This window comes from Podarcis bocagei, assembly GCF_964188305.1.
Source record: "Podarcis bocagei genome assembly, chromosome: 7".
NCBI classification, from domain to species: Eukaryota; Metazoa; Chordata; class Lepidosauria; order Squamata; family Lacertidae; genus Podarcis; species Podarcis bocagei.
Window position 1 is genome coordinate 67,849,061 of NC_138132.1, and position 23,912 is coordinate 67,872,972.

A 23,912-nucleotide genomic window follows, 5' to 3' on the forward strand; every position below is an offset into this window, starting at 1 on the left:
CTGGGCCCTTCTCCGGCATCCTTTGAGAGCCTTCCCTCCGCCTCTAGCTCCGATGTCAGTTCCCTGACAGCGGGGAAGCAAGGCACCTGCTTTGCATGCAGGAGGGTCACAGGGCTAGGAAGCTCCTCTGCCTGAAAAACTTGAAGAGCCACTGCCAGTCCATGTAGACAACACTGGCATGGATGGACCAATGCTCTGACTCTGTACAAGGCAGCTTCCTGTGCTCAGGGCCAGCCCACAACTGAGATAAAGTGAAGCAACTACCTCAGCTGGCAGAATCCACAGGGGCAGCAGATTCTGGTGTAGACCATTATTCCTCCTTTGTTCCTGATGTCAAGCTTCACTTTCCCCTTCTTCCCTAGTGGAGAGGGGAACACCATTTTGTAGTTCATTTCAAGTGTCAAAATGTCTTGGGCCAGTCCTGCCTGCGCTTCCCATGTCCCTATGGGGCAGGAGGGGTGAAGGGCTCTTAGCCATAATACCTTAAACAGGACCCTACATTAGAGAGACGGCAGACATGAGAGGTGGACAGATCAGCCGATTTCTAGGTTACTTGGGGAGGTAACCTCCAGTTTACTGAGCATTCAGCCTGATTTGCTGGTGGGGAGGTCACATTATTTTGTCAAAGTAAGTATTATCCTTCGCTTCCCAGCGTATTTGCTGGTCACTTTGCTTAATGCAAAAAGCCCGGTCTTTTGAGGAAACAGGTCTGTGCAAGAGCTGGAAATTGACTATAGTTGCATGGCCTGCGCTTGCCAGGATATGACTGAATCCTCACCCCACCAATAAAAGGGGACATTCTGTATGTGCCCCAAATTTCAGATATACATTCTGTCCTGTTTCTTCTTCAGACTATAAACCTCTTTTAAATAATCACACAAAGAATTGCATTATTTTTGTATATTTTATCTTAAAATATGTGTTTTGAACACATTTTATTCTAAAATGCTTACTTTTGAATGCATTTTAATCTAAACTATGAATCTTTTTCATGATTTTCAGATTTATACATTTCAATAATTTTACATTTTAACATTTCAAAACTTGACTTCCTTCCCCTTCTTTCTGTGGTTCCTTAAATTCTTTTAATTTATACTCTCCTCCCTCTTGTTCTAATAAATTTCTATGTTGTCCACCCTTCTATCATATTCTTTTTCTTTACTGCTATAGCTTCCAACAGTGAGAGCCAAAGTGGTGTTTTTACCTTTAATAAATGTTTGTATTTATCCCATACTCTATACAAATTTTTCCTAATTATATGATTTGTAAATCCTTTATGTACTTTCACCTCTTCATACCATAAATAAGCATGCCAACCAAAAATATTATCATGACCTTCTAAGTCTAGAATATGTGAATTCTCTAATGTCATCCATTCCTTCAACCAACAAAGACAGGATGCCTCGTAATATAGTCTCATATCAAAATCAATGGAAAGCTGAGTTCCCTCTGGCCCATGTCTTAGTCCAAGAGGCACAAATCCAGCTGTAGGCAAAACATGTTCAGGCTGAAGCTCTGAATCCCCCAACAGGTTGATCCTTTCATGGTGCTTTTGCCCATCTTGATCTTGCTCTAAGGCTGACAGCTGTAGAAAGCTTCAGCTGTTCAGTCCCAGCCATCCCTCTGCACTAGAAAGTAATACAATACTTCTGGCATAAGGACCAGCTGTCTTGTGTTCCAGTCCGCGATTAACTTTCTGTTTCTACTTGGGACAGGCGCAGGTAGCAGTGTGCACCACAAGTGCAACAGTGCCAAACACCGCATCATCTCACCAAAGGTCGAGCCAAGGTCAGGCGGGTACAGCGCCCACTCCGAGGTGCAGAACAACGATGTCTCCGAAGGGAAGAACGAGCACAGCCATGGCAAGTCCTCCAGCCGGGAGAAAAGGAATGGCAAAGTGGCCAAGCCAGTCCTGCTGCATCAGAACAGCACAGAGGTCTCCTCGACCAATCAGGTGGAAGTTCCCGACACTACGCAGAACTCCCCCGTGTCCATCAGCAGTGGGTTGAACAGTGACCCCGATGTGGCGGACAGCCCAGCTGTCACCGGGGTCTCCAGCATGGCCGTTGCTTCAGTGATGGGCAACCTGTCGCAGAGCGCCACGGTCTTCATGTCGGATGTGACCAGCGAGGCCGTCTACACAATGTCACCCACCGCAGGTCCCAATCAGCACCTCCTCTCCTCGGACGCAGCTGCCCAAGGGCTGGTCCTGGCCGTGAGCTCGGATGGCCACAAGTTCACCTTCCCCACCGCCAGCAGCTCAGAGGGCCTATCCATGCTGCCCGCCAGCGTCTCCGAAGAGCTGGTGCTCTCCACCACTCTCGACAGTGGCCGGAAGATCCCAGAAACCACGATGAATTTCGACCCAGACTGCTTCCTTAACAATCCCAAGCAGGGGCAGACGTATGGAGGAGGAGGCCCCAAGGCAGATTGCCTGGGTCCCAACATCAGGCAGTCACCCACAACAGAGCGCGGGTTCAACTTCAGCGCAGCCCTCACCAAGGAGATTAAGACGGAGGACACGTCCTTTGAGCAACAGATGTCGAAAGAAGCGTTCTCCTCCTCTTCCTCGTCCAACTCGCTCACCCTTACGACCGGTTCCAGTTTGCTCCCGTCCGGCGGAGGCCTCAGCCCCAGTACCACCTTGGAACAAATGGACTTTAGCGCAATCGATTCCAACAAAGATTACTCCTCTGGTTTCAACCAAGCAGTCCAGAGCCCCCACGTCCACCAGACCCCTTCCCCCAGTTTCTTCCTGCAGGATGCCAGCAAACCTCTGCCTCTGGAGCAAAACAGCCACAACAACCTGAACGATGCAAGCAGTTCCTTTGTCAACCCTTTAGGGCTCCCCAACGTAAAGACGGAGGCGTCCTCCCAGAGCACTTCCAACTGCAACGGCACGGTGGAAGCTCGCATCGAGTCCACCTCTTCGCTCCAGCTCATGCAGTTCCAGGCAAACTTCCAGGCTATGTCGGCCGAAGGCGAGGTCCCGATGGAGACCTCTCCGCAGGCGGATGGGAACGAGAACCTGCTGAAGACGGGGGAGCTCCAGGCCTGTGGTGGGACAGAGCACTACATGCAGCCTGAGACCAACGGGGGCAGCTTGCGGAATGGGAACAGCCTCCCCATCCTCCAAGGGAACATGGTGCAAGGCCTCTACCCAGTAGCCCACCCGGGTTTGAACAACTCCTCCAACATGGAGCTGAGCTTGGACCACTTTGACATCTCCTTTAGCAACCAGTTCTCTGACCTGATCAATGATTTCATCTCGGTGGAAGGTGGGAGCAACACCATCTACGGGCACCAGCTGGTATCAGGCGAGAGCAGTGGGCTGCCCCAGCCGGAGGACGCCAACCGGGCCTCCTACAGCCAGGCAGAGATGTGTATCCCCTGCTGCAGCCCCCAGCAAGCCAGCCTGCACCTCAGTAGCAGCACAGAGAATGGGGCAAGCACTCTGGCCTACATGCACGTGACTGAGGTGGTGTCGGCGGCGGCAGCTGCTGCTGCTGCTCAGGGCACCCTGGGCATGCTCCAGCAGAGCGGGCGCCTTTTCATGGTGACGGATTACTCGCCCGAGTGGTCTTATCCAGAGGTGAGCTGCTTGGCTTTTCAGCCCTTGGTGGGTTTTTGGCAGTGCTATTTTTTCTAGAAAAAGAGGTGCAGGAACTCACCATGATGAACACCTTCCTTGTTATCTTAGAATGGCAAAGGTGCCCACCTGAGAGATGCCAGAACTGAGTTCCAGTGAGTTGCGGCTGGGGGGGGGGGAGTCCTGGGTTTTGGAAATGAGATCATTTGGCCTGCCAAGGAGGGGAGGGCCCCACCTCTCTACCTGACTGTCCCATCTGTGCTCCAGGGAAGTTGGAAAGGAAGGAAATCCAAAACCACAGCATGCAAGGGAGAGGGAGCTTCTGCTGTCAGAGGTTTTATGCCTCTGAATGCCAGTCCTGGGAGCCACAAGTAGGGAGGGTGCTGCTGCTGCTGCTGTTGCTGTTGTGCTCGTGTCCTGCTTGTAGGCTTCCCAGAAGAAACATCTGGTTGACCACTGTGAGAACAGGATTCTGGGCTCATTGGGTCCCTAAGACCTGATCGAGCTGCTGCTGGGCTCCTCTGGTGCTCCTATATCCTTCTTTCCAATAGGCATTACAGTCTCTCATTCCCACCAAGGCCTCTGTCCCTCCCTGTTTTAGGCTGAGAGAGAGATTGGGGTTACAGTGGTACCTCGCAAGACGAATGCATCGCAAGACAAAAACTCGCTAGACGAAAGGTTTTTTTGTCCGCAATTTGCCTCGCAAGACGAATTTCCCTACGGGCTTGCTTCGCAAGACGAAAACGTCTTGCGACTTTGTTAAGCCGTTTAAACCGTGCTTCGCAAGACGAAAAATTCGCTAGGCGGCAAAACTTGCGGAACGAATTAATTTCGTCTTGCGAGGCACCACTGTATTGGGAGTAGGTAGGTGAGGGACGCAGGTGGCGCTGTGGGTTAAACCACAGAGCCTAGGACTTGCCAATCAGAAGGTCGGTGGTTTGAATCCCTGCGATGGGGTGAGCTCCCATTGCTCAGTCCCTGCTCCTGCCAACCTAGCAGTTTGAAAGCACATCAAAGTACAAGTAGATAAATAGGTACTGCTCCGGCGGGAAGGTAAATGGTGTTTCCGTGCACTGCTCTGGTTCGCCAGAGTCACGTGATCCGGAAGCTGGCCACATGATCCGGAAGCTCCCTTGACCAATAAAGCAAGATGAGTGCCGCAACCCCAGAGTCAGTCATGACTGGACCTAATGGTCGGGGTCCCTTTACCTTTACCTTTACCTTTACCTTTTAGGTAAGTGACACAGTTGCCAGCTTCAGCCTAGAAATATTTTGAACCGGCCAGAATGCTGCCCTGCTACCCGGTCACCTGTGTAGAACATTTGTTCGGGCAGAAAAGTGCAAAATGCACCTTGGATGAAAGGCAGTTAGAGAGCTGGCCTCCTGGCAGTGCCGCGCAGCCAATCAGCTTAAGCCACATGGTGACATCACAAAACCAAACCAGACTGGGCAGGTGTTCACTGAATGGGTGGACATTTCCGCCCTGTTTCCTAAAGCCATTCATCTTAACCCCAGAAAAGAGCAGTCCATCCCCAGAGCAAAGTGCCTGCGTGTTGATGGGATGCCTTTCATGAAACACATCCTTCTGTGTTACCTTTCTCCAACGGCACGCCAAGACTCCCAGGTTGGCTACTAAATGTGCACTCACTGGCCAAGGTGCTGCAACCAGACCTGCTCACAGCATCCACACTTTTGACTCTTTAGAGAAGTAGATTTGAAAAGCATTAACAAAGTGTGTGTTGAGGGCCTCCCAATCCAAGCTGGTAAAATTGCTTTTTTGAAAAGTGTTTTCCTGCCTTTCTGCCACTGGGGGTCAGCACAGGAGAAGCATATTTCGGTTTCTCTTCAGGTTTTTAGATCTCTTGCCCAAATGTGGCATTTCCTCTTCAGCAGAAACCAATGCAGGGCGGCTCTGCAACCTGAAGATGTTTCTTGTCCTACTTGCTTGGACAGAGGCAGCAGTGGGACAGAGGCCTCTCCTTCCCCCGGCCCACATTTGATTCTCTCTCCCAGGGAACTTAGGCTAAAACAAGTCCTCCCTTCAGAGTCAAGGGTCAGTTTTCTTTGCAGAATAAGCAGCAGCTGCAGGAAGCTACCGTGGTTTTCCCCACAGAGCCATTTCTCACTGAAAATGCCCACAGTGGGAAATATTGTGTCTTTTCCTCATAGTGAGTCAGGGCACAATATTGTTCTGAAAAACAGGCAGAGGGAGAGTGGGTTAAGATGACCCTCCCCTGTTGCTGCTCCTCCAGGCTCTTTTACATTTTTTAGCAGAATCAGGAGACTGTGACCCACTTCTGTCTCGTACTGTCTAGCTGGGCCCTGAGAATTTCAGCCTGACTCAGGAGCTGCAGGCGAAGGGAGAGGGACCTTTTCAGCAGCAGCTCCCTTCTTCTGGAAGGGCTTTGGAAAGGAAGTCTGAATGTCTCTCTCCTGTGTTGTGGTTCCAGTATTGATGGATTGGTTTTTATTTCTCCTGCTTCCTTCAAGGGGCTTTCCTTCAGGTGGAATGGCAACAAGCTTTGAGGTCCTTATTGGGAAGAAAGCTGGGCGGTGAACATGCCTGATAACATTCATCAGACAATAGGTTGCTGCATTGTCCATTCTTTCAGATGGGGAACTGAGGCAAATAGCGACTTCTCTAGGCCACAGAGTCAACTGAAGCCAGGAGTGGTATTTGAACCCCTGCTGGTGGTGTCCAATGCTAGTCCTACTCAGAGTAGGCCCATTGAAGTTAACAGAAATGAGCAACTTAGGTTCATTAATTTCAGTGGGTCTACTCTCTGCATAGGTCTTAGCTAAATACCAGCTCACATCTGCCCTGTTTACACTTAGCTTCCTGTCTACTAGGTGGCATTGGTTGCAGGACTTTGTTGGAGGAAATAAGGAAGACAGTATCTGATGGTGCGGCACATGGTTGTTCTCTGGTTCCCACAAAGCTAGCCTTTGCTGAGTGATGCCTTTCCAATGTTTGGGGCTACAATATGGCCGTGACAGCTGGGGATGATGGGAGTTGTAGTCCAAAGCCTCAGTGGGGCACCTCGAACCACACACAGCTCCACACTTCCAGTTCCCAACTGAAAGCCACCTCTTAGATAGGGGAGGCCCTCCTACCTCGCCATGGAGCCCTGCCTGCTTGCCTGGTCTTGGTTGTCCCACATGCAGCAGGCATTGGCCACCAGGGCTGAGAGCCCCTTGACATCCATATGACTCCTGCTCTTATTTCCTCTCTCTGTGGCAAATGCCAGTAACTTTGTGGGGCAGGAGGAGGAGGGAGCCCCTGAGAGGAGGCAGCCAAGAGTGGTCCAAGATTGCCTCCTCCTGACCCCCATTCCCTGCTCTGCTTGCTTTTTTCCTCTGCAGGGCGGCGTGAAGGTGCTGATCACAGGGCCCTGGCAGGAGGCCAGCAATAACTACAGCTGCCTGTTTGACCAGATCTCAGTGCCAGCCTCCTTGATACAGCCGGGGGTGCTGCGCTGTTATTGCCCAGGTGAGAAATCCAGGAGTGTGTGTGTGTGTGTGTGTGTGTGTGTGTGTGTTTTAAAGCCACTTTGCTGGAGGCATTGCATCAGAAAGAGCTGGGGCACCTTTTCACACTTGTAATGCTTGCTTCAGAACTCAGGAGCCACTCTGCTGCTGAATAATAATAATAATAATAATAATAATAATAATAATAATAATAATACCCCTCCTCCAATCTGGCTGAGTTTCCCCAGCCACTCTGGGCGGCTCCCAATCGAGTGTTAAAAACAATACAGCATTAAATATTAAAAACTTCCCTAAACAGGGCTGCCTTCAGATGTCTTTTAAAAATAAGATAGCTGCCTATTTCCTTGACATCCGATGGGAGGGCGTTCCACAGGGCGGGCGCCACTACCGAGAAGGCCTTCTGTCTGGTTCCCTGTAACATCACTTATCACAATGAGATAACTGCCAGAAGGCCCTCGGCGCTGGATCTCAGTGTTCGGGCTGAACGATGGGGGTGGAGACGCTCCTTCAGGTATACAGGACCAAGGCCATTTAGGGCTTTAAAGGTCAGCACCGACACTTTTAATTGTTCTCGGAAATGTACTGGGAGCCAATGCAGATCTCTCAGGACCGGGGTTATGTGGTCCCGGCGGCCACTCCCAGTCACCAGTCTAGCTGCCACATTCTGGATTAATTGCAGTTTCCAGGTCACCTTCAAAGGTAACCCCACATAGAGCTCATTGCAGTAGTCCAAGCAGGAGATAACTAGAGCATGCACCACTCTGGCGAGACAGTCCACAGGCAGGTAAGGTCTCAGCCTGCGTACCAGGTGGAGCTGGTAGACAGCTGCCCTGGACACAGAATTAACCTGTGCCTCCATGGACAGCTGTGAGTCTAAAATGACTCCCAGGCTGCACACCTGGTCCTTCAGGGGCCAGTTCAAGCCTTTGGCTTCCAACCGCAGCATGCCAGGTTCCTGGAAACCTATGAGTTGGGGAGGAGTAAGGAAGCCCTCCCCGCCATTCGTTTCCAGCATCTGTTATTTGTAGGGACACGGCCTCTGATCATGGAGGTTCAATTTGACTGTCGTGTCGGTAGATCTGTCTTCTGATCTGTTGCTTTTCATATAGATTTTTTCCCCACCTGCTGCTGCCGTCCCAGTTTTATTGCATTGTTTAAGCTGTCCTGTTGTTGTTTGTTGTTTAAATAGTCGTGCTGGCCACATGACCCAAAAACCTGTCTGCGAACAAACACAGGCTCCCTCGGCCTGAAGCAAGATGAGCGCCGCATCCCATAGTTTCACTGGACTTAACTGTCCGGGGGAATTTTACCTTTACCTTACCACTTTGCAGCAGACAGAGAGCCAGCCTCTGCTTCCAGAAAGGGCAGGTGGTGGGGAGGAGAGGGAGTTGCCACAGTCCCCAACACAATGAGAAAGGTGTGTTTTGCAGGTGCCCAGTGAAGGCTTCCGTGTGTTGGGATCACTTTCTTAAAAGCCACCGTCTCCCTTTGCCTTTCAGCTCATGACACGGGGCTCGTCACTCTGCAAGTGGCCTTCAACAACCAGATCATCTCCAACTCGGTGGTCTTTGAGTACAAAGCACGGGCACTGCCACCCTTGCCTTCCTCTCAGCACGACTGGCTGTCCCTGGATGGTGAGAAATGCAAGCATAGCTTCCAGAGTGGTGGGTGGTCTTGGGGGCAGGAGGTCAGACTGTGCAGTGGGGGCTCCAATCTCCTGAAGATGGGGCAAGTGTCAGGCTTGATCGCTGGCGAATCCCTTCCTTGCAAATAGAGCTGTTGCCTTCGGTTTTGTCTTGTAAAAGATACCTTAACCAGCCCATCCACCAGCAGGTCTCAGCCCCTGTGACTCTGGAGCACTCCTGAGTGATAAATCTCATTCCAAAGCAAGCCCAGAATCTAAGAATGATGTATAGAACCAGAAGTGACTGCAAGGGCAATCACAAGTGTTTCTGGGGTGCTTCAGAACTCTGTAGCCCCAGATGTGCTCTATCAATAACAGGGATGCCACAAGTTCTAGGATAGCTCAGTTGGCAGAACATGAGACTGTTAATCTCAGGGTTGTGGGTTCAAGCCCCACGTTGGGCAAAAGATTCCTGCATTGCAGGGGGGTTGCACTAGATGATCCGAGTGGTTCCTTCCAACTCTACAATTCCATGATTCCAAAAATAGTGCCTCCCCTAGGCAACCACATCCACCAGCCTTCCAAAGCTTTGTGCCCTCCAGATTACTGATGCTGGCCTCCAACTCAGAGCGACCCCAAAAGCCAGCATGACCAATGGTTAACGATTGTGAGGAAGGCTGTAACCCAAACATTTAGAAGGCACCAGCTTGGGGAAGGCTGTGCAAATGAGCGGGAGGATGGCAGGAGCTCTGCTCCTCCTTCTACCTGTTCCTTTGTGGAAAAAGCCATGCTCTGCCAGAGGCTCGGTCTATTAATTTCCTTGGCAGTGGGGAAGCTGACCCAGATTGTTCCCAGGCGACTCTTCAAAGGATTCCACCTCCAGCTGACTCAGGCAACCTGGATTTTCTGTAGCTTACAGGGTGAAATGGGGGATAATGAAAATGCTCTGCTCAGGTTTCCTGGAGGAACTGAAGCTCACCAAGCTAAAAGATGTGAGTGGGAGAGATGGAGGGTGCTACAGAGATCCCTTTTCTCCTACAGGAGACGATAGGGCACCATTCTGATTTCATCTAATCAAATTTTATTGGCTCCGTTTGCACAGGGGTGGTGGTGGGGTAGGAAATGATTACCATTCAAATGCAACAAGAATCAAAGCCATAAAAGTCTGCCAAACAGCAAGGCAGGTAAAAGACAGTCCGGGGAGCTTTCTTTTCAAACACTTCCAGCAAATCCAGGAAACCCGACTTGCTAGCAGTGAGGAATACCTGCCCAGGGAGGGAGACACCTGGGAGGAGGAGCAGCTCTGCTTTGGGGCTCTGAGCTGTCTGTGGGCTGCATCACTCCAGACATTTCATGGGGGAGCCACATGACAAAATGTCCCTGCGTGCCAAAACAACAAACCCCCCATGTGGAAAATTGTTGGGGAGAGGAAGGGCTCTGAGCTCCTTCTGCAAACATTTCTTCTTCATGGGGAAGGATCAGTTAATCAGAGGATCCCTCAGGTACATTTAATCTGATGTACTATAGCCAGGTGTAGCTGCAATGCCTTAGCAAGAGCTAGGCCAGTATCCTTGCAAGCGTGAGGGTTGCTCAAAGACACAATGAGCATTTGCAGATGATGCAAAACTGTGAGGGAGAGCTACTATCACCGCAGACCTTGAGAGAACAGGAAACTGGGCCAAAACTATTTTTTTAAAAAAATAACAGCAACAAATGCAAAGTTCTATATTTAGAGAGAGGCACACTGAAGTGTTGTTGTTGTTGTCATTTGGGGGGGGGACCTGCCTTGGCAGCATTACATGCAAAAATGATCTCAGAATTGTAATCAGCTACAACCTGAACATGAGCCAGCACTGTGATATGGCTGCAAAAAAAAGGCAAATAATTTTAGGCAACATGAATAGGATCATAGTTTCCAAGTCCTGGGAAGTAATAGTTCTAATTTATTCGACAGTAGTCCAACCTGGCAGTGGCGTAGCGTGGGTTGTCAGCAACCGGGGCAAGGCAAGTAATTTGCGCCCCCTAACCCATGGATTTGCGCCCCCTAACCCTAACCCCCAGATGTTGCGCCTGGTGCGGCCGCCCCCCCCTGCACCCCCCACGCTACGCCACTGCAACCTGGTCTGGAGGACTATGTCCAGGTATGAGTGCCACACTCTTAAGAATGATGTAGACAAGTTGTATTATAGACTTGGGCGGGACCTTGGAGACACGTGATGCCTGGCTCAGTGCAGGATCTGCAATAGCAGCCTCCTTAGCAGCTGGTGACCGTTCCACCTCCAGCCAAGGAGAGCCCATCGTCTCCTGAGGCAGCCTTCAAAATGGGGAGCGTGTCACACCCTGAAATGCAGGAATGCCCAAAGCCATTTCTCAGGCTTGGCTTGGCTGAGCTGGGCACCGGCATGCAGGAGGGGGAGGCAGGGAATAATGGCTCTCGTGTGATTTGGGGGTGGGAAGAGAGGAAAGTATATGTGATCTAGGAAAAGGGGGAGGATTGCCTTGCCGGCTCTGCTCCGGACGCTGAAGGGGACCTGCCCAAGGGAAGGCCGTCCCAACGTCGATCCCACCCCAGTTTAGCCATGCGTCCTTGCCGCAGACCCTTTGCTTCACGGATGCCCCAGCACAAGAGTTGGAGGAGACTCCCGCCAAAGCCCACCCGCAGGGATGGGGGGGGAGTGGGGGAAGCAGGGAGGCCGAATCCAGGGACGGCAGGAGCAACCCGGAGGAGAAGGGAGGGGGACGGCGCAAGGCATAGCGCCTTGCAGCTTGGAGGGCGACGGCCGACAGCCAGCCAGGGCCGGCGAAGGGGCGAGGCGGGCGGCTCAGCCCGGCGGGAGGGGGGCGGCGTTGCCGCGCGGAGGCGGCTCCAGCCGCGCTTTGTCATAATGCGGAGCGCCCCCTCCCCGGCGGCTGCATTGCGGGCGCAGAGCGGCGGCAAGAGCGAGCGGGACTGGCCAGGTCGCTCGCTCTCCGGGGCGAGCGCATCCTCCTTCTCCTCCTTCTCGTGCGCTCCGGCCGGGCATGGCGGGGCCGCGACGGACGGCGCAGGCAAGGCAGGGCTGGGCTGGGCTCCGCGGGCGAGGTGGGCGGCGGCGCGGGGCGTCCCGGGCCGGGCACCTGTTGCGCTGCCCCGACGGCTCCTCGTTGGCTCCGGCGCGCGTGTGGCGAGCGGGCGCTCCCCGGCGGCAGCGGGGGCTGATGTCACTTTCCGCGCTGCGGATTGGCCGCGCAGAGGCGGGGAAGGAAAAGGAGGGCTGCCCAAAGAGCCCGGCGGGCTGGCCAGCCGCTCGCTCGCTCGGGCTGCGTCCGAAGGGACCCGCGGGCGGGCGAACTGGCTGGCAGGTAAGTGCGCCTCGCTCCCGCCCTGCCCACTTTTTTTGCGCCACCGCGGGGCCCGCGCGGAAGGTGGGAGCGGACTCAAGGGGAGCGCCAGGCGCGGACGAGGAGCGGGGAAAGTTCCCAGCCGCACGTGGGGAAGGAACGCGCCCTCTTCTCCCCCGCCCCCCACGGAAGTTCCTCGCTATCCCCTACTTCGGGAGGAGGCTCCCGATCGCCCACCGCCAGCAGCGGCGGCGACCTCTCCCTCGGGGCTTCCGAAACGTAAGAAAACTTATTTTGAAATGCGGGGGACGGGGAGAGAAAGCGATTGGAACCAGAAAGTGGTGAAGCCTGCCCCGTCCCCCGCCCCAAGGAAGTGCCAGGCCTCCTTAAACTGGTTGACCCTCGGGGTCGCTTTTTGGACAATAGTGTGATTAGTATACAGCTAGCTGGCGGGTGGGTGATTTTTGCTCCCAAAAAATAGGCTACTCAGCACTATTTGTGCTCCCCAAAAATAGGCTACTCAGCCGGTAGAGGTGGCCTGTGGAACCGCCTGCCTTGGTTTGCCACCCTGGAAGTGGAGCGAAATCCCAAGAGAGGGAGTGCCCCCCCGTCGAAATCTGACTGTGTCAGGGATCTCAGTCCCCAGCTGGATTCATGGGAGAGCTGGTTTTCCTCCAGGCAGGTTCATCACTTGATGACCACAACCTAAGGTGGAGCACATGGATTTTCTCCCTTGCTCCAGAGGGCAGGCCCAGAGGCCAAGGCTGCAAATGGGAAGGAGGAATGCCCCTCATGGTACAAGGTCTTCCACTCTGGAAGCAAGGCAGCCTCTGGGGTGATGGGCTCTATCTATCCTGTTAGGGTGCTGTCCTGGGTGCTGTAGTTGCAGATCTCTGCCTTGCACAAGGTTGGGCTAGATGTCCTGCAGCTCTATCATTCTATAATTATGCTGTACAGCAAAGTCCTTTTCCTCCAGGCTGCAGATATTAGGCCCTCAAACATGTGGGTGATGCCTGGAAGAATCTGGAGTAGGGGAATGGCCAACTAGGTTATATTTATTTGCTTGTCAAATTTCTGCCCCCCGGCACCACCAAGATCCCAGGGAGGCAAACAACAAAGCAGGAAGACAGTGTAGTTAAAAATAAAACATTTAAAGCAATTAAGGACATCTGAAAACAACAGCTAATAATGTCAAGCTTGCTGGAATCAGAATTTCTCAGTTATCAAATAGAAATGTGTTTATACTCCTCCTAAATGTTAGTTTTGAGAGAGACAGAGGCATCTCACCAGGGAGGACCACAGATGGGGAACCACCACCAAAGGGGCCCTGTCGCTAGTCAGTGCCAGTTGAACAACTACCAGAAGTGGCAGCACCAATTGTAGGGCTTGGGATGGTTGATATTTGAAGGGGGGAGTTACTTGGGTCCCAGCTGTTTAGGGCAGTGCTTTCAGGACTGGTGATGCTTGGCCCCTTGGGGCTGCTCTACCCACCAATCCAGCAGCTGCATTCTGCATTTGAGTGTCAGTCTTCCAAGGGCATTGGTACCCTATATATAATTGCTTCACTATTCCCCCACCTGAGAGAGAAGCAGGGTCAATGACTCAAAAGTAACATGGTTGGCCGAACGGTTTCTACATGAAATCTGGGCAAGCAAGATGCATTGTGACATTTCAAGGGCAGAAGCATCCTGAGAGTGCAGAGTAGGGTCAGTGGTGGATGTGGCTTGTGCAGAGACTCTTGGTGCCAGATACACCAAGAGGGCTGCATAAGTCCCCCAGGCCTGAGGTTCCTCACTGTTTCACTGGGGTGTTTGGAAGGATGCAAGCTGGCCATCCTCAGTGCCTTGGTATCCAAAGATAAACGCCTGCAACCCGGAGGGCCCATTTAGCCTACATGCCTGCTAGCTGTTGTTTGGTCTATCCATTGGAAGGTGCCAACAGGGCCAAAGACCCTGGGCATGCATTGCTTTCTTTTTGAGAATGTTTAAATACAGAAGCTGATTCTGTTTTGGGTGGTTGAGAAAACCCAAGAAAGCACTCAGAAGCAGGACAGTGTGATGCAGAAGAAGAATTGCTAGCACATTGATTCCCCCAGATTACTCCACACACAAACTTCTCAAGACTTGGGACCTTTTTGTCAGTGATTTGCCTTTTGCTTTTGCTCCCCATGTCAGGAATGGGAGTAGCCCTCTGATTCACACTCTTTCTCTTTGTTTCTCTCCTGTGTTGCCGCAGAGAACCAGTTCAGGATGTCTATCCTGGAGCGACTTGAGCAGATGGAGCGGAGGATGGCCGAAATGACTGGGTCCCAGCAGCAGCAGCACAAGCAAGGCGTAGGTGGTGGTGGGGGCAACGGCAGCGGCAATGGAGGTAGCCAAGCACAGGTACATGCTGAGCCCCCTGGCTGTGTTCCTGGGTGCCCCACAGGAGTACTTTACATTCAAGAGACTTTTGCAGTCTCTTCAGAATTTTGTGCCACTCTAGGGAGGCTTCCTCCTCCCTCTTGACTTTGAAGTGGCTGCTAATGGTGCAAAACAAAAAACCACCAGTACCATCTGGGAGGAGGGGAAGATTTAAGGTAGAAGCTTTGTGCTCCATGATGCTGGACCACCCACTGTAGGTTAGTGGTAGAGCCCCTCCTTTGCATGCTGAAGGTTCCAGGCTCAATCTCCCATGGTATCTCCAAGGTGGGGCTGGAAATGTCTCCTGCTTGAAACCCTGGAGAGTTGCTGCCAGTCAGTGTAGACAGTACTGAGCTAGATGGACCAATAGTCAGACTCAGCAAAAGGCAGCTTGCTATTTATCTTCTATGTTCAGTGTTGATAATGAAGATGAACAGTCCATTTTGGGTACAAAAATTGCCCCTTGAAGACAACAAGTAAGGAGAGATATGTGCTACTATGTGGAAATTAAAGAAGCTAAAATGCTCAGAAATGAGAGCCACTAATATTGTAGTTAGTGTAATTGGTTGCTCATTCTGAAGAGGGAAAATAATGCATAGGCAGTTTAAAAACAACAACAACAACAAAAACCCAGCAACAACCAGAGTATCTTCCGCATTAGCTCCCTGGGCCCTTCCCAGCTGTATTCTTGGGGAAAGCTGCAATGGTCCTGAAGAAAAGCACAGGGAGTGTCCTAGCTGGCAGCCTGGTCCTTTCTCACAAGCTCAGACTTGCACTTCCTTGTGTTTTCCCATGCTTGAGGGACATGACCCATTCATAGCACAGAGCCAACAAGCCCCAGCTGTTTGAGGACAGATACTTCTCTCCTTCAAGCTGTCATTTGTTCATGGCAAAATCCATTAAGAAGCCTTAGACTCTGCTCCCTCTCTGCCCACACTGCTTGGCTTGCTCTACTGAGAGCTAGCCCCTGAGCCCAGCGCATCTCTCCCTTGCAGTGCGTCTCGGGGGCAGCCACCTTGGGGAACTGCTTTGAGAGCCGTGTGGTGGTTGTGTGTGAGAAGATGATGAGCAGGGCCTGCTGGGCCAAATCCAAGCACCTCATCCACTCCAAGACCTTCCGAGGGATGACCCTCCTGCACCTGGCAGCAGCCCAGGGCTATGCGACCCTCATCCAGACTCTCCTTAAATGGCGGTAAGAACCCGGGGGTGCAGGGGCAGGTTCTGGGGATGGGCACTTGGCTATGCCGCTTACATAGGAGGAGGCATCTCCTGGGGTTCAGGGCTGTCCTGGGGACTTGGCAGGAACCCCTTAAGGGCTGTTGAAGCTCTCAAGTGACTAGTTGACTACCCCCTGTGCAAATGATTCCTCCCATTGCTGTGGTGGCTGCATCTTCACAGTACATGGGTGCAATCTCTTTTTGGGTCCATATAAGCCACAAAGGAAACTCTTAAATCCCTGAGCACTCTGGGTGTGTGGCCTTTGCCACTTGGGGAAGCTTGATTGACCATCACAGTGTGTCTGGAGTGTGGGAATCTGTCCAGAATTGAACTATTTTGGATGAAGATTGGGCAGCTATGGGAGAAAAAATCCTTGTAAAACAAATTCAGCAAGACTAAAATAAAATTATTTGAAAATAATACAAAAATGGCATTTAATGCCTTAAAAAAAAGCACTAAAATTCTACTCAGCTGCTTGCTGCAGGGGACGTCCAGTGCATGGTTCCTTCACACACATGTGATGGTAAAGTGCCAAAGTTGCCCAATTCTGGGATGAAATATTTGTAGAAGTAACAAAAATACTGGGAAAACCTGTAAAGAAGAAGAAGAAAGAAACCACTATAAATAGCATTGTTAGGTGTATTCAGCAGAGACGAACTAAGGCTTAGTAAATGGCAGCAAGAACATTGCTAGCCAGAAATTGGAACGAAACGAAGTGTTTAAATGTATTAAAATAGTACAGTGTAATTTGGGAAATGGCACTTTCTGTAAAAAAAAAAAAAGCTTTTATTTATATTGACATCAGCAACCTTCGGACTCTCTCCACTCCAGTGCTTATACAAACTTTACTGTTATTATTTAGATCTAAACTATGCCTTTAGGTGGGGTAAAAGCGGGGGGGGGGTGCTAGGGAGGATGTTTAGTTTGTAATTTTCCCCTCTTCAATATGTAACTCAAAAGCACAATTTTATTTTGCAAGTAACTTTGAAAAAACCCACCGTCGAGCTGCCATCCACATTTTCTTTGGGGCAAAGATTCCCCCCCCCTCCCCTGAGTAAGCAGCTCCAAATGACTACTCTCCTTCTTGGGCCCCCAGTACCAAGCATGCTGACAGCATCGATCTAGAGCTGGAAGTGGACCCCTTGAACGTGGATCATTTCTCCTGCACGCCGCTGGTAAGTAGCCACGCCCTGCGCACGAGGTGCTCAAAGTCTCTTTTCTTCGCAGCTTGTGGTAACCAGGGAGAGGGTGGCATGAGTTTCCCATTGGGATCATTGCACAAGTTTTGCATCCTTAACCTGCCACTCCCTTTCCCTGAGCATATGTGATGGAGTAGGCTTGCCAGCTGTGTCCAACTCCAAGAGACTTGAATGTGAAATAATGGAGCTGTCATATCCTGGGGTGCACATACCAAGACTTGACAAGCCTACAAACAGATAGTTATTTGAGTGGGTCCTGTACTCTGCCACAGTCCCCTCCCCTTTTCTTTCTTGCCCACCCAACTTCTTTTTACTTCCAGATGTGGGCATGTGCGCTGGGCCACATGGATGCAGCTGTGGTCCTTTACAAGTGGGACCGCCGTGCTATCTCCATCCCCGACTCCCTCGGGAGGCTCCCCTTGGCTATTGCTCGTTCTCGGGGCCACGTGAAGCTGGCTGAGTGCCTCGAGCACCTGCAGCGGGAGGAGCAAGCCCAACTCAGGCAACCCCCCCGGATCCCCTGTCCTTCGCATGAGGAACCCAGCAGTGAGAACTGGATCGCCCAGTGGCACAGTGAGATGGTGGCCTCTCAGGAGCCCCAGAAGGGAGTCACCGTGATTTCCAATTCCAATACAGGTAGGATGTTGTTGTTGTTTTTGTTTGAAAGGCCTCCATCACATTCCTTGGAAAAAAGGTTTGGCCCATTCTCCTCCTCCTTCATTTGTTTCCCAGAAACTTAGGACGATCACACAGTGGCTAACTTTGGACGTCAGTATCCTGGCTCAATAAGCTGAGCTATTCACAAACCTTCTACCTGCTGGCTCCATCCACTACTTTCTTCTGATCTTGCTGCACACCATGAAGACTTCCTGGGTTAACCATTATTTCCTTTTCTGTCCAAACCAGGAAATGCTGGTTACTCGGGTGGGGGCACACCAGGTTTTGAGACAGATCCTGGTTTGTGCCAGCCCTGGCAACCATGGTTTCCTGGTTTATATGGAATGGGAAGCTATGGTTACTTTACACCTGACATCTGGTACTGAGGAGGGAAGGGGCAGTGCAACAGCAGAACACAGGCACAAGGCCCCCTATGTACCCCAGCTTAATGAGTTCTGTTCATCCAGTGCAGGTGATTGAGTCCTCTTGGTTTATCACAACTAGACCCTTGCCTTCCTGTTATGATCTAGAAACTGACTCACGATGAGGCCAGTTTAGAGACCAGTTTTAATCCCTCTCAACAGTGTCCACCAAATGTGCCCTTTTACACAGGGATGCTATTCACATATGTGGGGAAACTAAGGTGCCTGCCCCCTCTGTCATAAGAAGGGGGCCTGCGTGCATCTCCATACAGAGCTGATGCAGAGGTGCTCTGCTGTTCCCCACCTTGGGCACTTGCTTGCCAGACTTCCAGAGCCTCATGGTCCCTTTGGAAGAGTGAACGCAGGACATATTTCATGGGAGATGCACATGCACACTTGCATGACTGAATCCTGACTTGTCTTCTGTTTGGTTCCAGAGCTGAGGCGGCCCCGGTCCGAGCCCTCCAGTTACTACAGCAGCGAGAGCCAGAAGGAGTACCCCGCGCCCAAAAAACACAAACTGAACCCCGACTACTTCTCTGCTCGGCAGGAGAAGCTTCTTTCCACCGCCCTGAGCCTGGAGCAGCCGAGTGCCCGGAAGCCAAGCTCCAGTGCTAAACAATCCCTCCCAGAGACAATCAGCCCCAGGCATGGGGTGCGGGACTATGCGCGGGAGCTTGTCTCCGAAGTGGCTGGCTACCACGGCTCCGGCACACAGGCAGGGGCCAAGTGGAGCCCAAAGGAGGCGTATATTGGCGTGCCTGCGATGCAGGTGGCAGGCAGCCCCAAGGGGCTGGCGCTGGGGAAGGACTCAGGGGCCCAGCGGCTCCATCCGCGGGAACAGATGAGCGTGCTGATGATGGCGGAGCGGGAGGTGGCTGACGCAGAGCTCCTCTCCTTCCGGGACGGCACAGAAAGTGAGGACTGCTTGCATCACATGGATGACCTGCAGGTGAGCCTTCATAAAACACACACCAGGGGAGTGAACCGTCCAATATCAAAAGAACTGCAAACAAAACAATCATTAAAATGACTAGCTATGCAAGAGATAGTTTAAACATTAAAAAAAAAATCATGAAAAAGCTGGAAATGAGAATGTCATTGCCAAATCTCTGCTGGAAGAGTGTTCCACAGCATGGAACCTGCTGCACTTAAACACCCAATTTTTGGTTGAGGCCCATTGGGCTTCTGTAACATGGGGGAGCAACTAGCAGGGCTCACCTGGATAATCTCAGTGATCAGGCTGGGATATATGAAGGTTCAGACAGTCCTTGAGGTACCCTGGGCTCAAGCTGCTCAGGGTGTTGTATATCAGCAGAAGAACCTTGAACCTGGCCTGGAATATAAACACCTGAAATAAATAAGAATGGGAGGAAAGAATGGGTGTCTATTAGCATGTATTTGAGTGTAAAGGAGGGCAAGGGGTCTGTCCACTGCATGCGGCCCTCAGTAGAGCAAAAAAGGCTGACTACAAGCCCTATCAGGGAACCCATTTCCCTCAGCCTTGCTGGTATAATAAACAAAGATTTAGGTAGCTGTGCTGCTTTCATTTCCCACTGCTACCAACACGCTCAGAACAGCTTTCAAAACCTCCTAGTAGCTGATATAGCCAGCTTAGGGGTGAGGTTGACATTTACACTAAGGACAGGATGAACTCCTGACTAAGATGGCTGGCTTCTTAAGGGGAATGCTGTGTGCATGAGGGAAATATGGATATTTGCAAAGGGGTCTTAAAGGTGCTTGTTAACACTTTCTGAAGGCTCACGAAGTGCTGCTGTTGCTGACCCCAGCCTCTTTCACCTCAACCCAAATTCCCTAAACATCCACCATAGACAAGTTTGTCCACCACCCACCCCAGCTCCTGGGGGCAAACTGTACTCCTGGCTGTTTGGACTGTTTGGTCAACTTCAAAAACCCGCTTGTGGGAAGACCTTGACACAGGGCAGCCTCTCAAGCTAACTCCCTTCCCTTCATTGTCATCAAATGAGTATTAATAACACACTGGGCAATAGTATTTATGCTTCAGCTTTCTTTCTCTTGTCTTTTCTTCACACACCTCTTATCGACTCCCCTTTTCCCTCAACTGTCAAAATTCAACAGACTCTTTCTTAAGACCCAACCTTCATGATACATTTAAAGCACCAAAATGTGACTTTAAACAGGCATGGCTTCTTCCCCCACAGAATCCCGAGAACTGCTAAGTTTGATAAAAGTGCAGAAAGTTATTAGGACACCCCTTTCCCTCTCTTTCAGAGAGCTTCAATTCCCAGAGTTTTCCTGGGAAGAGGGGTTGACTCTTAAACCATTCTGAGAATTATAGCCCTGTGAGGGGAATAGGTCTTCTGACAACTCTCTGCAGCCTTTTCAAGCTGCAGTTCCCATGATGCTTTGAGTGAAGCCATGACAGTTTAAAATGGTTTAAATGTAGAGGGCAAATGGGGCCCAAATGACATTTAACTCCCAACTGATGAGAATCTCCAGCCAATCAGAGTCTGCTGTCAGCCACACAGACCAATCAGAATGAATTTACCTGAACCAAGCAAAATAAGATTCGCTTGTCATCACAAGCTAAACAGGCTTGCAACGTCGTGTGATGGGACATGGCCTCAACCTTTGCCAATCGCAGAATACTTTTTACCTTCCAAACCCAAGCACAAGCATTTTATGTACAGCATACCTCCTCGGTCTGACAGGAGCAGGTTCTGGGACCCAACAGGAAGGGAAGCGGTGGGAAGTGCTGTTCTTGCCTTGTCTCCACCCACATGCCCCTGAAAAGCTTTCCTTCTCACTTCACAGGTGACCATGATGACTCTGGCAGAGCACATCATCGAAGCGACCCCAGAGAGGATCAAGCGGGAAAACTTTGTGCCGATGGAGGCGCCACCAGCCGAGAGGACGGAGAGCGCCACCATTAGCACTTCAATGAGCTGGCTGGCCAGTTACCTCGCGGATGTCGACCATTTACCAAGTGCTGCTCAAATAAGGTCTGTGGCCTTGTATTACCAGGACTGGTCGAGCTTATGATGCCCACTGGCCCATATTGACTTTTCTGGCCTTCACCTTGCAAAACTGAAAACCCACCAGGCAAGGGTTGGTGGCTCCTTGTTGCTGCTGGTGCTGCCATATGGGGGGGGGGATCTCCTACCCAGTGCCCAGCTGTTAGATGCTTTAATTCATTTTTGAATTTTGGGTTACAACAGCTAAAACGAATCCACTTTCTTTTTCTGAGTCAAGCCAGTAAAGGTTCAGAACATCCCTGAAACAGGTTCCATTCAGGTTTGCTGGGTGTGGAGCAAGTTAACTAGTTACGACAAAGTTTCAACCCTTAACCCTGAAGTACTGTGAAATAAAGATCCCTGGAATGCTAAATAGTAAGCTTGCAGCATGTTTTCATGCTGTTTCAACAAGGGTTGGCACATTCTGGGTCACCAAGACTTAGCCCCTGCCTCAGAGAGGGTGAAGTGTAGTTTTACGGTGCTGGGAATCATAGTTGTGTAAGGAGGTAAACTACAGCTCGATGATTCTTTGGGGAATCTATGTGTTTCACTGTATGGCTCAGATGTGACCAACTCACTTGTCTCTCCCCACCCTTAATCTGAACCAAATCCAGGATGTGTTCTTTTTCTCCAGCCAGCCAGCATGTCTTCCCCCTGTGCCTCTTTTTGCAGAAGCCTGTACATTGGACCCCTGACCCCTTCTTCCAACACCAGCCTGAGCCCTGCAAGCTCACCAGTCAATGAAATGGCTTTTGAGAAGCCCAGCCTCCCTTCGGCAACAGACTGGACAGAATTCCTAAGCGCCTCCACCAGCGAGAAAGTCGAAAACGAGTTTGCGCAGCTGACCCTCTCCGATCACGAGCAGAGAGAGCTCTACGAGGCTGCCAAGCTGGTCCAGACGGTCTTCAGGAAATACAAGGTGAAGGGCAGAAGTCGCTGTTGGTAGGGGTGGGTGCAGGGAGATGGCATCGGGGTGCATGGAAGCCTCCAAACCTCCCTTTGGAATCAGTGGCACTCCGATGCCAGCTGACAGAAATAAGTTACTTTAGAGCACAGTAGCAAGTGAAGTGGAAGCCCGGGGCTGGTGTTTGGCACATGATTGTCCAATCTGCCCCTGCATGTGTTAAAGGGGGCAGCAACAAAAATGGCCCAGGAAGATTCAAGGGAGGTGCCCTCCTCCCCTGCTGATGCTGCAAATACATTGTTCAGTTTGCTCTATGTTCTCCTGTAGTGTTTGCTTCCCCACTACAAAACATGAGCTGTCACTGACAGGAGCAGGAAAATGTACTTCATGGTTGTGTCAGGTGGTGCTCCAGAGGCTTCTGCATTGGGCAGCCTGATGTTCTTTGCCACACTTCTTTCCATGCTTTGAGTTCCAGTTCTCACAGGGTGCTTCTCTGAGGTATTCAGAGAATAATCTACAGCCTTGACACAGTTGCACTTATATGCTGTGGCACTCAGGTCCTGCTTGCAGTCCCATTACCTCTACCATTTGTCCCCTTCCCTTGCAGGGACACCCCCTCCGGGAGCAACAGGAAGTGGCCGCTGCTGTCATTCAGCGTTGTTACCGGAAATACAAACAGGTGAGCTGCAGATGGTTTTATATTGGTACCACCAGGCAAGTGTGAGAAGCCACCCTGGGCTGCTTTGTTTCTTATAACTCAGCAGACAGCTACTTCAGAAGTTTCAAAGATGGAGTGTGCCCAATTTTCAGCCTCCACAAGTGAAGGAGCCTGGATTACTCCTGCTTCCTTTGCCTCACACCTCTTGTGAAAAAATTAAGCATCCCAAAGAGAGAGGCCCTCTGATCCAGCAGCTCATTGCACGGTCAAACAGTTTCAGCACCATTTCAGACGACAGGTTGGGGTGGGAATCAATAGCATGACACCTTTAAAAAAAGCTTGTTAGACCTCAGTCCTGTTCATCCTTTCCTCTCCACCTGAAGCCTCAGAGTAATCCCCCAGATCAATGTGTTGAGTCAAACTTCTGTAAATATGTGCATGGAAGCTTAACTTGCATTTTTTCTGTATTTGAGTAAATGTACAGATTCAAGGTGGTGGCAAGGTATGGGAGCTAATGGGCCAGATAGGTTGTGAGGGAGGACAGGGCCCTCTTTATGTGGAAAGGAATGTATAAGAAGGACTTTAGGAAATCTGCTATCAGGGGGAAATATTCTATCCCAGCCATCTGTCTGACATGCTAGTCCCCAACCCCATTCAGTTCAGCAATCTTCACCCCACCTTGCCATCTGAACAGCCCAGGAACAGTTTCGAACACACGTTGATGGCCCTTTTTTGCCTCGAAGCCCTGAGATTCTGGTAGTTTTTTTAGGTGTTGCATACATCAAGTATGTAGCTGTATTTACTGTAGCCGCCAGCAACCTACTTTTGTTTCCAAACTGCCATGCTTCATGCTGTGGTGTCATAATGTAGAGCAGCAGAGGTTATGAGGAGGACTCTAAAGATATCTACTCAGTGTGCACAGCATTCTAGCCATTGTCAACCACTGGTTTTGCTTGAGATTCACCACAGAGAGAGGGTGAGAGATGGTTTATTTCCATGTTATGTTGCTGCAGCAGTCCCCAATAGCCAATAAAGTTGGGGTATTGCTGTGGTGTTTAACTTTCAAGGCAGGAGAGAGAGAGAATCTCTAAAAACAAAAGCTGAGGAATGGCTTCCTTCAGAGGCTTGGCAGTGGCCCACATATTTAGGCTGAGTTCTCAACCACCAATGGCAGAGCTTTTTCTGAGGAAATTGGTAAAGCTCAACTCTGCAGGCTCCCAAGCAAAGAGCCCTTTCCCAGCCATCTTACATTCACCCCACAGCAGGACTCCCCAGGGAATTGCTGCTGCAGCAGCAACTTCACACCCTCCTCCCTCCCTGTTGTGGTTGAACCTGAATGTGGCTGTTGGCCTCCAGCAGCACCCAATTGCTTTGAGAGAATCTCTTCTGGAGGCACCCAGGTCTCCTAAGGAGGCAGAGCCCCTCACTCTGTG

The 23,912-nt window shown here is 51.0% G+C and overlaps 1 protein-coding gene and 1 long non-coding RNA gene across 4 annotated transcripts in view; one reads left to right on the forward strand and one right to left on the reverse strand.

Moving 5' to 3' along the window:
* CAMTA1 (calmodulin binding transcription activator 1) overlaps positions 1 to 23,912 on the forward strand; it is a 724,786-nt gene that overhangs the window by 677,509 nt on the left and 23,365 nt on the right. For all 3 annotated transcript variants that reach the window (XM_081201361.1, XM_081201360.1, XM_081201362.1), the window contains exons 8-18: positions 1,716 to 3,592; positions 6,953 to 7,079; positions 8,578 to 8,712; positions 14,259 to 14,407; positions 15,421 to 15,617; positions 16,740 to 16,818; positions 17,163 to 17,478; positions 18,359 to 18,873; positions 20,718 to 20,905; positions 21,590 to 21,836; positions 22,429 to 22,500. In XM_081201361.1, coding sequence (XP_081057487.1) covers positions 1,716 to 3,592; positions 6,953 to 7,079; positions 8,578 to 8,712; positions 14,259 to 14,407; positions 15,421 to 15,617; positions 16,740 to 16,818; positions 17,163 to 17,478; positions 18,359 to 18,873; positions 20,718 to 20,905; positions 21,590 to 21,836; positions 22,429 to 22,500 — 3,902 coding nt within the window. The remainder of the gene's footprint in view (positions 1 to 1,715; positions 3,593 to 6,952; positions 7,080 to 8,577; positions 8,713 to 14,258; positions 14,408 to 15,420; positions 15,618 to 16,739; positions 16,819 to 17,162; positions 17,479 to 18,358; positions 18,874 to 20,717; positions 20,906 to 21,589; positions 21,837 to 22,428; positions 22,501 to 23,912) is intronic.
* LOC308591153 lies at positions 15,873 to 20,358 on the reverse strand. Its single transcript, XR_014009997.1, has 3 exons — positions 19,978 to 20,358; positions 19,143 to 19,272; positions 15,873 to 16,234 (listed from the first exon to the last, which is right to left on the reverse strand). It is a non-coding gene; the product is annotated as an uncharacterized lncRNA (long non-coding RNA).